Raw genomic sequence first — 15,785 nt, forward strand, 5'->3', positions numbered from 1 at the left:
GGGTAAAATACCATGTTGTGTCAGTCCGCCAGGGACCTTTGTCTCAGGTATTAAGTGTGTATGTTATCCTGTTTTCTTATTTTAGTTAGCTAGTAAATAAATAATTAAACCAATAGGTGTAGTGCTGAATCATGAGTAAGGCTGGGGGTTTTGCAGATGCATGAGGTTACGAGTGTTCAGAATTTTGATAAGAAGTAATGATTAATAAGTTGACTGTTTATCGATAAAATAGATATATACCTTATATAGTTTAATTCGGGAGATGGTAACTCTTTAAACAACCTTCCGTGGTACCCCAAATCCTAATGAGTTAATTGTTACATGATTAATTTAATCGGGTAACAAAACATAGTTAATGGATGAAATAAACAACAGTCATCAGATTAATGAAAGTAAAGTCATGACACTGTACTGTATACCTTTGACTCGCAGCTCTGGGTAAAGTTGACTATTGGCACAAATCTGGGATCAGCTTACCCTTTCCAAATCAGAATATGCACAATTAGAGGGGAACACAAAACTGACCATAGATCAGTGTCTTGGAGCAACTTCATCGTACTCCACCTGGACTCTCACACGGGTCCTGGATTTTGATTGGTCAGTCACTTCAAAAGTGCAACATATTGCAGTTAGAGAATTAATGATAAACAAATCTCAACAAGAAATACATCCATGTGATTGACAAAAACGGCCAAATTCTGTCTTTATTTTAACATTTAATGGTTTCTCAGACACATTTATTTAGCAATAGTTTTTCAAAAAATAACTTTTTTGCCTTTTCTCTGATTTTCATATGTATTCAAAGCTTAATAAATCCTTGTATATCGAGTACTGAAGTTGCCTCTCTTTCTGTGAAAAATATAAATTGTGACATGTTTTATTATTTTAGCCTAGTTAATTAATTTAAGTATTTTAAAATTCCATTCATGGTGTTTTGTGTATTTTACTTATGTGTTGAATTTCCTGACATTCTGTGCAATTTTGTCAATGTATAATGAAGGTATGCTTCTGCAAACAGTATCACTACCTCCACCAGAGAAATACAAATTGACTCCATGGCAGTTATAGCCAGACCAAGGAGAGCTATTATGTGTTTATAAAAGAAGATACACAGTTAGTCCATCAGCTGTTTTGAAAAATAAAACCCAACAATTTCCCAGTAGTCCATTCTCATGTCCATGGTTCTGTGAATGGAAGAAACAGACAGTGCAGGGAACCCCTGAAATCTAAACCCAACATATTTCTGAACATGACCCAGTGAGCATACAATGTCATAATGATGTAATTGTTGTGGTTGAAATCTGTTTTTACATCAGATATCCAAATGTCTCAAGATGTCTTTTTCACGACCAATTGAATAAGTCTGGGAAAAGGCTGGACATTTTCTGAAAGACGTAAAAAAACAGAATTTTTCCGCCTGTATACAACAACCAGAATATGTCAGCCTGATGTAATTTCAACCAATGTGTCCCATTGCAAAGCTGGTCAGTCTAGAAACTATTTTAAGAACTTTACTTAAACAGTGATTCTTTCCTGTAGTAATATTATTACAACATGGACATGGCGATTACAAAACTTTTGAAAGTTTCAAAGCTCTGAATTCTCCATAGAATTTGGCAAATTCATCTCCACCACAACCACATATTTCATCACAATTGCGTCATCACACCAGCCGTACACCCTAGCATCATTATTCAAAGCCGGAGGTACATCTTATTAAATAGCATACTCACTTTTGTTCGAAGTTACTTAAATAATCAAAAATATTGCCAGCTTTCTCACAGCTTTAAATACACTCATACTTAAATTAAGTACCATAAGTTACAAAATAGGAAAACAAATTCTTATATCCTCCGCATTATCTCAACAAAGCCTTTCATTTACAGTATAACATCATTTACCTCAAAATTAAGATATTGATTTCTGTAATCCAAAAACGTACAGCAAAGCAACAGAAAATTATTTTGCAGATTTAACCAACTTTCTGGTTACACCCGAGCCCAAGTATAAAGTTATATTATACAGTATGTCTTATATTTCATATACATAATATATACTGAATATAAAAAAATATATAAACTAAGGACAGTTATTTTGTATTCATCGCAGTCCAGGTCCATGGTGAAGAACTGCCCACATGAAAAAATACTATAGTGTCCTATGGTATAACAATACTATAGTATTCACTGTAGTGTTTTTGCAAATTGTAGTATACTGTTATTTATTGTAGTGTTTCTGCAGACATTACTGTAGTATTTATTATAGCATTTTTGTTTTATTATCTTTGACATAGAAGTAAAGGCTTTCTCCTTGAGAAAACCTACTGGAGAAATACTAAAAGAGAAAAAGTTCCATAGCAGGCAGGCAGGCAGGCAGGTCTGCACAGAAAGTTCACCGCTTCTGCTCTTTTCTATACCCTGTAGTGAACGCATACTTGACATGTAGGTTTCTCACTTATGGGTAGCACAAATTGGGATATGGGGGTGGGGAATGGGCAGGTATATGCTAATTATATACTACAGTATTTAATTAGTAGTATCTATATCATTTGCCCCAGCCCCAGCAAACACACCTGACTCCAATAATCACCTAATCATGATCTTCAGTTTAGAATACAATTTGATTAATCAGCTGTGTTTGCTAGGGATGGAGAAAAAGTGTGACACCAATCAGGCCCTCGAGGACAGGAGTTGCCCACCCCTGATCTATATAGTATATACTACAGTGTTTTTTTGCAGATAATACTATAGTATTCTACAGTATACTACAACATTCTATAGCAGAGGAGACTGGTGGGGGGAGCTATAAGAGGATCGGCTCATTGTAATGGCTGGAATGGAATAAATAAAATGGTATCAAACATCAAACATACGGAAACCACATGTTTGACTCTGTTCCATTTGTAACGAGTATTACCGAAGGTGGCTTCCCTTCCTGTTCGAGTGGCGCTCGCCGGTCTACTAGCTGCCACCGATCCCTTTTTCCTTTTCGTTTGGTTTTGACTAATTGATTTCACCTGTTTATTGTTTGGTTGTTAGGGTGGTGCTATTTAAGTTCGTTTAGCCCGTTTCTGTTTGTGCGGGCTTGTCTTTCTGTTTTGTATGAGGTTGTTCGTTTATTTTGGGGTTTTCCACAGTCTGGATTTATTTTCCAGTGTGTACTTTATTCAAGTCGGATTTTTACGCCAATGTTTTGACGTTACCAGTTGTTCTTCTGGTTGGACATTAAAGAGTGGTTTTTCCCCATATCTTTGCTCTCTACGCCTGACTCCTCACAATTGTCCTCATTGATCGTAACAGAAGTCCGCACCTCATATGGAGCCAGCAGGAGCAGCGACCACCCCTCTCCCCACGATGGAGGAGAGAGTCCTTCATCACACGTCCATCCTCCATCGCATCGGATCAGCTATGGATCTAATGATGGAGAGGATGGATCGTTGGGAGAGGAGTGGTCTCCCTACTACCCCACCTACCCTCCCTCCAGCAACTATACCATCTCCTCCAGCGGGATCCGGTGCCTGCGCTTTGCGTATTACGCCTCCAAGTCAGTACGATGGAGCGGCGGCGGGGTGCCAGGGATTCCTGCTACAATTAGATCTGTACCTGGCCACCGTTCGACCAGCTCCCTCGGACGAAGAGAGAGTGAGTGTCCTCGTCTCCTGCCTGACGGGTAGAGCCCTAGAGTGGGCCAATGCGGTCTGGAACGGGCCCGACTCAGCGAGGGGCCACTACCCGGAGTTCACCCGCCGTTTTCGGGCCGTGTTCGATCACCCTCCAGATGGCCGAGCGGCGGGTGAGAGATTGTTCTATCTCCGACAGGGGACGAGGAGCGCGCAGGACTTCGCGCTGGATTTCCGGACCTTGGCCGCTGGAGCAGGGTGGAACGACAGGGCCCTGATAGACCATTACAGGTGTAGCCTGAGAGAGGACGTCCGCAGAGAGCTGGCTTGTCGGGACACTACGCTCAGTTTGGATGAACTAATAGACATGTCTATCCGGTTAGACCATCTGCTAGCTGCTCGCGGACGTTCTGAAAGGGTCCTGTCCGTTCCACTTCCTGACCCTCCTGCTCCCATCCCGATGGAGCTAGGAGGGGCAGCATCTATGGAGATCGGAGGAGGAGGCTCCTCCTGTACCAGTTGTGGCCGAAGAGGACACACTTCCGGTCGGTGCTGGAGGAGTCCATCTGGGAATCGAGAGGGCAGGCAGAACACTCTTCGGTCACCTCAGGTGAGTCAGCACCACACTCTCCCAGAGCTTCCTGTTGGTCACATGTTTTTGTTAATATGTTTCCTTAAATTTTTTCCCTCTCTCCAGCATAAGGCGCTAGTCGATTCAGGCGCAGCTGGGAACTTTATAGATCGCGGACTCGCTCAGAAGTTGAGGATTCCGTTAGTTAAGGTAGAACCCCCCCTTCCCTGTGCACTCCTTAGATAGTCGACCATTAGGGTCAGGGCTGGTCAGGGAGGCCACAATTCCTTTGGAGATGATTACGCAGGGGAATCATAAGGAACGGATTAGTCTGTTCCTTATCAATTCACCTGCGTTTCCGGTGGTGCTGGGGATTCCCTGGCTGGCTATTCACAATCCGACGATTTCGTGGAAACAGGGAGCTCTACAGGGGTGGTCTGATGAGTGTTCAGGCAGGTGTGTAGGAGTTTCCATCGGTGCGACAACGGTGGAGAGTCCAGACCAGGTTTCCACCATTCCCGCTGAGTATGCCGATTTGGCTATCGCTTTCAGTAAAAAGAAGGCGACCCAATTACCACCCCATCGACAGGGGGATTGCGTGATAAACCTCCAGGTAAACGCTGCACTACCCAGGAGTCATGTGTATCCTTTGTCCCAGGAGGAGACGTTGGCTATGGAGACATATGTTACGGAAGCTCTGGGACAGGGATTCATTCGGCCCTCCATGTCACCCGTCTCCTCGAGTTTCTTTTTTGTGAAGAAAAAGGATGGTGGTTTGCGTCCGTGTATTGATTATCGAGTTCTCAATTCCATCACGGTGGGTTTTAGTTACCCACTACCTCTCATCGCTACGGCGATGGAATCATTCCACGGAGCACGGTTCTTCACGAAACTGGATCTCAGGAGCGCGTATAATCTGGTGCGTATTCGGGGGGAAGATGAGTGGAAAACCGCGTTTAGTACCACATCGGGCCATTATGAGTACCTCGTCATGCCGTACGGGTTAAAGAATGCTCCAGCTGTCTTTCAATCCTTTGTTGACGAGATTCTCAGAGACCTGCACGGACAGGGTGTGGTGGTGTATATTGACGATATTTTGATCTACTCCGCTACACGCGCCGCGCATGTGTCTCTGGTGCGCAAGGTTCTTGGGCGACTGCTGGAGCATGACCTGTACGTGAAGGCGGAGAAATGTGAGTTTTCCAAACAAGCCGTTTCCTTCCTGGGTTATCGCATTTCCAGCTCGGGGGTGGTAATGGAGGGTGACCGCGTAAAAGCCGTGCGTAATTGGCCGACTCCGACCACGGTAAAAGAGGTGCAGCGGTTCTTAGGGTTTGCCAATTACTACCGGAGGTTTATCCGGGGTTTTGGTCAGGTAGCAGCTCCTATTACCTCACTGCTGAAGGGGGGGCCAGTGCGTTTGCAGTGGTCAGCAGAGGCGGACAGAGCCTTCCGTAGGTTGAAGGTGCTGTTTACCGAGGCGCCAGTGTTGGCGCATCCGGACCCTTCTTTGGCGTTCATAGTAGAGGTGGACGCATCCGAGGCTGGGGTTGGAGCGGTGCTCTCACAGCGCTCGGGTACGCCACCAAAGCTCCGCCCCTGTGCTTTTTTTTCAAAAAAACTCGGGCCAGCGGAGCGGAATTATGATGTGGGGGATAGGGAGTTGTTGGCTATGGTTAAAGCCCTGAAGGTGTGGAGACACTGGCTTGAGGGGGCTAAGTACCCTTTCCTCATCTGGACTGACCACCGTAACCTGGAGTATATCCGATCAGCTAAGAGACTGAATCCGCGTCAGGCAAGGTGGGCCATGTATTTCACCAGATTTCGTTTTACGATCTCGTATCGACCAGGTTCCCTCAACACTAAGGCCGACGCGCTGTCTCGCCTCTATGACTCAGAGGACCGGTCCATCGATCCTACTCCCATCATTCCGGCGGCCAAGTTGGTGGCACCAATAGTATGGGAGGTGGACGCGGACATCGAGCGGGCGTTAAGGGAGGAACCTGCGCCTCCACAGTGCCCGGAGGGGCGTAGGTACGTACCGCTCGCTGTTCGTGATCAATTGATTCGATGGGCTCATGGTTTACTCTCGTCAGGTCACCCGGGTATTTCGAGGACAGTGCGAGGTCTTAGGGGGAAGTACTGGTGGCCCACCTTGGAGAGGGATGTGCGATTCTGTCTCTTCCTGTTCGGTATGCGCTCAGAGTAAGGCTCCTAGGCACCTGCCTCGAGGGAAGTTACAACCCCTCCCCGTTCCACAACGGCCGTGGTCCCATCTTTCGGTGGATTTTCTGACTGACCTACCCCCATCTCAGGGAAACACTACGATCCTGGTCGTTGTGGATCGGTTCTCTAAGTCCTGCCGTCTTATCCCGTTGCCCGGTCTACCTACGGCCCTGCAGACTGCGGAGGCACTATTTACCCATGTCTTCCGGCACTACGGGGTGCCTGAGGATATCGTTTCTGATCGGGGTCCCCAGTTCACTTCCAGAATATGGAAGGCGTTTATGGAGCATTTGGGGGTCTCGGTCAGCCTGACCTCGGGGTATCACCCGGAGAGTAATGGGCAGGTGGAGAGAGTGAACCAGGAGGTGGGTAGGTTTCTGCGGTCGTATTGCCAGGACCGGCCAGGGGAGTGGTCAAGATACATCCCCTGGGCAGAGATTGCCCAGAACTCACTAAGCCACTCCTCTACCAACATGTCACCATTTGAGTGTGTGTTGGGGTACCAGCCGGTTCTGGCACCATGGCATCAGAGTCAGACCGAGGCTCCTGCGGTGGAGGAGTGGGTACAGCGCTCTAAGGAGACTTGGAGAGCCGTCCAGGAGTCTCTGCGTCAGGCGAGTAGACGGCAGAAGAAGAGCACTAACCGTCACCGCAGTGAGGCCCCCGTGTTTGCACCGGGTGATAGGGTCTGGCTCTCGACCCGAAACCTGCCCCTCCGGCTGCCCTGCCGGAAGCTGGGTCCGCAGTGTGTAGGGACATTTAAAGTCCTGAGGAGAATAAATGAGGTGTGTTACCGATTGTTACTTCCTTCGTATTATCGTATTAACCCCTCATTTCATGTGTCTCTCCTCAGGCCGGTGGTAGCTGGTCCCATGCAGGAAGGTGAGGTTCTGGAGGTCCCTCCGCCCCCTCTGGACATAGAGGGGTCCCCGGCGTACAGGATACGGTCCATTCTGGATTCCAGACGCCGGGTGAGGGGCCTGCAGTACCTCGTGGACTGGGAGGGGTACGGTCCGGAGGAGAGGTGCTGGGTCCCGGTGGGGGTTATATTGGATCCATCTATGCTGAGAGAGTTCCATCGCCTCCATCCGGATCGCCTTGCGCCTCGGCCCCCGGGTCGTCCTCGAGGCCGGCGTCGGCGCGCTGCGGGAGCTGCGCGTCAGGAGGGGGGTACTGTAACGAGTATTACCGAAGGTGGCTTCCCTTCCTGTTCGAGAGGCGCTCGGCGGTCGTCGTCGCCGGTCTACTAGCTGCCACCGATCCCTTTTTCCTTTTCGTTTGGTTTTGACTAATTGATTTCACCTGTTTATTGTTTGGTTGTTAGGGTGGTGCTATTTAAGTTTGTTTAGCCCGTTTCTGTTTGTGCGGGCTTGTCTTTCTGTTTTGTATGAGGTTGTTCGTTTATTTTGGGGTTTTCCACAGTCTGGATTTATTTTCCAGTGTGTACTTTATTCAAGTCGGATTTTTACGCCAATGTTTTGACGTTACCAGTTGTTCTTCTGGTTGGACATTAAAGAGTGGTTTTTCCCCATATCTTTGCTCTCTGCGCCTGACTCCTCACAATTGTCCTCATTGATCGTAACACATTTACTCCATTGCAGCCTTTACAATGAGCCCGTCCTCCTATAGCCCTCCCACCAGCCTCCTCGGTTCTATAGTAAGTACTACACATGATCAAGGGATAGTACAGTGTGTAGTATAGTATTCTACAGTATACTAGAGTTTACTACAGAATTCTATAGTAAGTATGGTAGTGTTCTATAGTAAAACATAGTATTTCTTCATGTGAGTGTACCCAGTGTTTCTGAGACCAAAGAGTTTTAGGGTGCATCTCTTCCCCTTATTCCCCTTAAAGTGCAGTAGAGACACATGAATGGTACAGTTTTTCTTCTTTCTTTGCACATACGGCATTTATGCTTTGAGCCATATTATAATCTTGGATTTTAAAGTGCCTATGCATAAATGTCATACTATGCTTTTTTTTTATTGAAGAGTTACATAAATAAACTATACAACTATCTATCTTTCTAACTACCTATCTGTCTTTCTATGTATCTTTTAATAAGTAAAGCACTATATGAGGAATAGAGTGTCATTTGAGGTGCAGTCTTGGTGTCCGAGTTAGACCACTGAGTTGAATACCTGATTGTTAGATTAAAGTGTCTGTCATCCAGAGAATGTCTGGTTTTACTCAGTGTGTATACAGGCCTCTTTGTGCATGTGTCTCTCTAGACACATACACACACTCCAACACACTCAAGCAGTGTAGAGTTCAGGACTCGTTCAGTAACACACACATCGCCCCAAGCTTTGCAGGAAGATAAGGTCAGTTCTCTGTTCAGGAGGAAGTAAGGGTGGATTCAGAACGTGTAAGATTTGAAAACATTTAAACATCTTTCAAATGAACAGGGCTAACTCTGAACTGCTTGAAACGTTCTGAAACTTTTCTCCAAACCCCAGGTCCAATGTTTCCTCAAATTTTGGGGGGCACTGAGCAAATTTTAGGTCTTGTGAGTGGAAAATTGAACATCGTGAGAATTCTGTGCAACTTCCAGCGTGCATTTACAGTGAACACTAAGGCTGTACAGTTTTAGAAAGTAGCCAATAGGCTATTATGGCTATTTGAGCTTAATGTAGGCCTACCAACACAACCAATGGAGCAAATCCCATAACATTTTCACATGGAAATAGCTTTTGTTTTCTATGGCCTACAGTAGCCTATATGTGTTGTTCAATGCAGGCCTACATTGCATGAGACTTTTAAAAACGTTTTTACATTGACATTAATTAAATATTTTTTACTTGGTCTGTAACACCATGGGCCAAAAAGGTGATTGCATTGTGTTGTATGATGGAAGAAACCATTTCACAAAATAAAATGATTAATTATTACCACACAGAGAATTAGACAATATAGGCTACCCCTCTGTCTATTGGCTTATCAAGCCTGACTCAAAATACATTGCCCCTTTAATTAAGACAAAAGCTTTTTACCTGACTGGCTTTTCAACAAGTGCTTGAAATGTAACCTACAAGGTTTGTGCTCTTGTAGGAAGCAGTAACTCCCCATTGCTGACCTATACTTATCTATAACTGGTCTAATAACTAACTAACTAGCAAAGAATATCAACAAATATGCACTTGCACGGCTCTGCACTCTGATCTGAAATCATCTGAAAAGAGTGATTGAAATACCGCTTGTAGGCTACCCCGACAATATCATTCTACTCCGTTGTGCACTGGCCTTGCCTACAACACAATCACAGACTCAATCTTGCAGAGTATGATGTGTTTTGGTTTGTTGCAATGAAAAGGGCCTGATATAATGTTGATTCGATCACAGGAAAGACGTTGATCTATATAGGGCGAACTCAGTGAATTTCAATCTCTTGCATCTCTGAGCACAGCATGGCATTTCTTCTGCGCTGCAGTCCTGGAGGAAGTGCGTGCAGTTTAGAGGGAACATTCCCCAGGTCTCTGGGGTTGCGCTGGTGGAATAAGAAGTGAGAAATAAACCAGTTGGGCTGGTGGAATAAGAAGTGAGGAATAAACCATAAAGAAATGTCCCAGTCAAGAGTCAGTATCCCAACCTTTGAAACAGAGAGGTGGTGGGGCTGCCTTAATTGGCATCATCTGCGCCCAGGGAGCAGTTGTTGTTGGGGCTTAACTGCCTTGCTCAAGGACAGAACAGCAGATATTTCCACCTTGCCGGCTCAGGGATTCTAACCAATGACCTTTCGGTTACTAGCCTAATGCTCTTAACCGCTAGGATACCTGGAGTTCTAAATAAAGCATGACCAATGCTTCTGGAAGATTCTCTTGTGATAGTATACTATATTGTTTTCATATTGCGAAAGGTTCAGTCATACTCATGAAGACTTGAATATCAATGTAAACAGTACTCCAATTTACAGCAGCCTTTGTAAATCCTAGGCCAAGGTGTGTGGTTGTGTGTTGGACATGACTCCTGCTCCTGCTCTGTGGGGTTCAGTGGTTGATTTAGGGCTTTCCTGTCGTTCTGTGGTTTTCAATAGCTCAGCGTGCTGTAATATGGTGCTGGCAACACTAGATTTGTGGGTTTTATTTCTGCATGGGCCAGATACTGAATACTGTATATGAATTAACTGTAAAGCTGTATTTCTGTGAGTCTACCAGCAAGGGTTGCTGTTCTGTCAGTCTGCAAAGGATGTCCTTGCTCAGACATATGTTCAGAGAGTCAGCATGGGGCACCTGTTCTGTGTGTTCAACAGCTGAGGGCAGTGTGGCAACAGCTGCAGGAGGTTATTTTGGAAGGAGAGGGTGCAGATACAATACACCTAGGAGCCAATAAGGGGTGCTGTTCTATGTCATCAGCACTGGGTTATGTTGTTGTGTGGGTCTGGCAGCAGTGTATATTATTGTTCTATGGCTCTGGTAGAAGGGGGCACTAACCTGCGAGAGTGCTGTTCTGTATGTATAACATTAAGGGGCACTGTGAGCCAGTGAGCTCTATAGGACCTCTATGAGTCATGTCAATCCTGTGGTGTATCTGTGTGTGTAGTTCTCTGACTCTGCCAGTAGGGGTCAGTGTATCTGTGTAATTCAGTGTGTTGGCCAGTGGGAGGTGGTGTGTGATTATCTAGCTGCCCTCTATGAGCTTGGCCAAGCTGTCCCTGAGCTCTGTCAGCTCAAATATCTTCCCATCCAGCATCTCCAGTAGGGTCCTTAGGTTCTTCCTGAAGTTCTCCTGCTCTTCCTGACTTTCTTCCAATCGCTGCTCAGCTCCCAGGAGCTGCTCCTCTAACACTCGCCAATGCAACTCCGTCTCCTGGGGAGGGAAGAGAGGTGGGAGAGAGCAAGTCTCAAGTCACAAGTCTCAAGTTGAGTCCCAAGTAGAACGGGTCGAGATACAGTATATGTTGTTCAACAACAAATATTTTTCTATTTATTGAGGCTACAAGACAGCCCTTTTCACATTTTGATTATGTAATAATTGATTTGAACAACAAATTCCAAATGTCAAGCTTCATAAGTAAACAGTTCATATTCTTGATCACCAACATTTTTGAGAGCTGCAGATGCATATTCATTTATGGCAGTCCTCTCTCCCTACAATTTCACTTTTGCGCTGCACCCGATCCTATAGCATTTCAGCAAATGAGCAATTTGTTCAGTGGTTTTCAAACTTTTTGACCCGTGACCACCAAAAAGGAGCTTTGGCTTGTGACCCCGCACACGCACATGCACGTGTGCACAATCACTGCGGGAATATAGGCTGTCATTACAGCCATAAACGGTGACAGATTTTCACAATGCAAGAATTAGAAATAAACTGTGTTTTTCACCTGCATTTTGAGCTGAAAGTCATTCATGTTAGCAGTCAATATCAATTAGGGATATCATGTCACATTATCACTTCTCTGGAGTCCAGAGCAAGCAGGATCATATGTGACTTGTTTCGGGAAACTAGGGGTATGTTGCGCGTCACTACCTAACAGGAGAGGCATTTTGAATGTAAACTTCTTATTTAATCAAATTTAGTTTTTGGGCAGAAATTCCTTCTGGAACATGTGAACTTTCATGTGTCTTAATAACAAACTTGTATGCCATCTGTAAATAAAAAATGTAATTGTTAAATTACGAGCCTAGTTGGTTTAGCCACGGAAAAAGACTGGAACCTTCCGGCTAGCCATGATTGGCTGAGATAATGGATGGGCTGGACATTCCGAGAGATGAGTTTGGATTGGTCTGCCATGTGGCACTTCTGTCTATAATATGAGCTGGACAATATGTGTAGGTAATCCTTTTTAATGCCGCTTTTTTGAAAGATATCACGTAGTAGAACTGCAAAAGTTGCTCTTCACTTTCTGGAGGACTGAGTTTTGAAATCAGTCCAGTCAAATTACAGTATGATAGTTAAGGAGATGGATACAATTCTGCCATTTGATTGCAAATATGCAGAGGGAGTCGAAAAGAGAACACACAGAAGGCTGTTGTATAGGTCACCCATGGCGTCCGTGACAGAGAGGGAGAAGTGTCCAACCATGTATAGGGGTAAGATAGTCTAGCTAGCTACATTTTCAGATAGATTTAAGAAAGTCGTTTTCCTTTCAAGTTAAAGCGCACCCGTAGCTAGCTAGCTATCATTATCTGGCAGCCTCGCTAACTAACGTTAAGTGTATGATCTGTGTAGTAATATTATTCGTATCTCAGAGCCACTGCATTGCTAGTTATAACCTAATGTTAGCAAGCTAGCTAACATTGAACCTGTTTGAATAGCTACCTGCAGATTCATGCAGGGTAGTAACTTTATGAGTTGGGATTATGGTTCATTGTTTAGCTAGCTACTTACATGTCTAAACAAAAGACCCCATTATGCAAGTAACTATTTCACTACACCTTCTGTATCCTGTGTATGTGACAAATAAACTTAGATTGTATTTCATATAGTATGTGTTTACCAGAGACAGTAATGTGAAGAACATGACCTGCACCAAAGTCAAATTAGGATATAACGGGTGTGTTCATAAATTCAAACTGCAGTGCCAGAGTGCGCTCAGAGTGTGCTCTGGGCATTCGTAAATTCAGAGCGTTGTCAGATTGTCTGTTTGTAAATTCAGAGCATTTCGCTCCCGGAGCGTTCAGAGTTCACACTGGATGCTCTGGCCAATGAGTAGGGTAGATCCGAGCGTTCTGACCTCACAACGGAAATCAAGCGCCCAAGCTAACTGGCTAACGTTGGCTAGCTTGCTAGCTACTTCCAGATACAACTGAGAGAACACCTCACTCTGACCATTTTACTCGCCCTAGCAGAGCTGGTTAGGCTGTTTTCATGTTATCCAGAGCTTTGGTGACTGTAACTGTGCTGCTGGCAACAATTTAATTACGATTTTTTGCCGATGTTTACTGACACCGGCCATATTCAACAGGTGTTGAGCGTTTGCAAATGTATCAGTTATTCTGCGCTCTCAAATGTTCGAACACCCCCAATGTTAGGCCATTGCGACAGTGTCCAAGTTCTAAAATTCTCTAGTAGAATGTCCTGCTTTTATTTTGTCATGGCTCGCCATTAACTAAATAACGATCTTGTTGTGAGTTTATCTTCCTGTAATAATGAAGACAAATGAGCTAAAGTGAAGACATTGTCAGCTATATATGGTCATTATTTGAACTGGCTAGCAAGCTCTAGCTAACTAGCTAGAAAGGAACCAAAACATTGTTTAGAAAGTTACATTTAGTTGCCTGTTTGCTAGATTGACATATACTAAATTCATTTTTAAACGGTTGGGTTTATTGGTGTTAAAATACACTAGTTATGATATTTTGGACCACCAGGCTGCTGATGTCATGAAGCCTGTATTTTTGTGATTCTACATTTTCATAACGACAACGACAAATTTGATGGGGGACGACAATAGAATGTTCAAAAATAAACGTCCTCTCACTGTCAACTGAGTTTATTTTCAGCAAATTTAACATGTGTAAATATTTCTATGAACATAACAAGATTCAACAACTGAGACATAAACTGAACAAGTTCCACAGACATGTGACTAACAGAAATCGAGTAATGTGTCCCTGAACAAAGGGGGAGTCAAAATCAAAAGTAACAGTCAGTATCTGGTGTGGCCACCAGCTGCATTAAGTACTGCAGTGCATCTCCTCCTCATGCACTGCACCAGATTTGCCAGTTATTGCTGTGAGATGTTACCCCACTCTTCCACAAAGGTACCTGCAAGTTCCTGGACATTTCTGAGAGGAATTGTCCTAGCCCTCACCCTCCGATCCAACAGGTCCCAGATGTGCTCAATGGGATTGAGATCCGGGCTCTTTGCTGGCCATGGCAGAACACTGATATTCCTGTCTTGCAGGAAATCACTCACAGAACGAGCAGTATGGCTGGTGGCATTTTTATGCTGGAGGGTCATGTCAGGATGAGCCTGCAGGAAGGGTACCACATGAGGGAGGAGGATGTCTTCCCAGTAACACACGGCGTTGAGATTGCCTGCAATGACAACAAGCTCAGTCCAATGATGCTGTGACACACTTCCCCAGACCATGACGGAACCTCCACCTCCAAATCGATCCCTCTCCAGAGTACAGGCCTCGGTGTAACGCTCATTCCTTCAACGATAAATGCAAATCCGACCATCACCCCATGTGAGACAAAACCGCGACTCGTCAGTGAAGATCACTTTTTGCCAGTCCTGTCTGGTCCAGCGACAGAGGGTTTGTGCCCATAGGTGACGTTGTTGCCGGTGATGTCTGGTGAGGACCTGCCTTACAACAGGCCTACAAGCCCTCAGTCCAGCCTCTCTCAGCCTATTGCGGACAGTCTGAGCACTGATGGAGGGATTGTGTGTTCCTGGTGTACCTTGGGAAGTTGTTGTTGCCATCCTGTACCTGTCCCGCAGGTGTGATGTTTGGATGTAATGATCCTGTGCAGGTGTTGCTACACGTGGTCTGCCACTACAAGGACGATCAGCTGTCCATCCTGTCTCCCTGTAGCGCTGTCTTAGGCGGCTCACAGTACGGACATTGCAATTTATTGCCCTTGCAGTCCACATTCCTCCTTGCAGCATGCCTAAGGCACGTTCACGCAGATGAGCAGGGAACATGGGCATCTTTATTTTGGTGTTTTTCATTTTGGTGTTTTTCTCTGATAGAGTTCAGTATGTCAAATCGGAGGGCCTGTTGTCCGGACCTCTGGCAGTCTCTATGGGGGTGCCACAGGGTTTAATTCTCGGGCCGACTCTCTTCTCTGTACATCAATGATGTCGCTCTTGCTGCTGGTGATTCTTTGATCCACCTCTATGCAGACGACACCATTCTGTATACCTCTGGCCCTTCTTTGCACACTGTGTTAACAACCTCCAGATGCGCTTCAATGCCATACAACTCTCCTTCAGTGGCCTCCAACTGCTCTTAAATGCAAGTAAAACTAAATGCATGCTCTTCAACCGTTCGCTGCCCGCACCTGCCCGGCCGTCCAGCATCACTACTCTGACCGGTTCTGACTTAGAACATGTGAATATGTGGACTACTACAAATACCTAGGTGTCTGGTTAGACTGTGCACTCTCCTTCCAAACTTACATTAAGCATCTCCAATCCAAAATTAAATCTAGAATTGGTTTCCTGTTTCGCAACAAAGCATCCTTCATGCCGCCAAACATACCCTCGTAAAACTGACCATCCTATCGATCCTCGACTTCGGCGATGTCAAAATAGCCTCCAACACTCCACTCAACAAATTGGATGCAGACTATCACAGTGCCATCCGTTTTGTCACCAAAGCCCCATATACTACCCACCACTGCGACCTGTATGCTCTCGTTGGCTGGCCCTCGCTTCATACTCGTCGCCAATCCCACTGGCTCCAGGTCATCTA

At 45.3% G+C, this 15,785-nt stretch overlaps 1 protein-coding gene and 1 pseudogene across 2 annotated transcripts in view; both read right to left on the minus strand.

Moving 5' to 3' along the window:
- Positions 1-673: 673 nt before the first annotated feature.
- Positions 674-15,785, minus strand: part of homer1b (homer scaffold protein 1b) — a 135,393-nt gene continuing 120,281 nt past the window's right edge. For both annotated transcript variants that reach the window (XM_071400086.1, XM_071400083.1), the window contains one exon: positions 674-11,223. In XM_071400086.1, coding sequence (XP_071256187.1) covers positions 11,035-11,223 — 189 coding nt within the window. In that variant the 3' untranslated portion in view covers positions 674-11,034. The remainder of the gene's footprint in view (positions 11,224-15,785) is intronic.
- LOC139577373 (U7 small nuclear RNA) lies at positions 2,298-2,354 on the minus strand (annotated as a pseudogene).

The sequence above is a fragment of the Salvelinus alpinus genome, chromosome 5, assembly GCF_045679555.1.
Source record: "Salvelinus alpinus chromosome 5, SLU_Salpinus.1, whole genome shotgun sequence".
Lineage (NCBI taxonomy): Eukaryota > Metazoa > Chordata > Actinopteri > Salmoniformes > Salmonidae > Salvelinus > Salvelinus alpinus.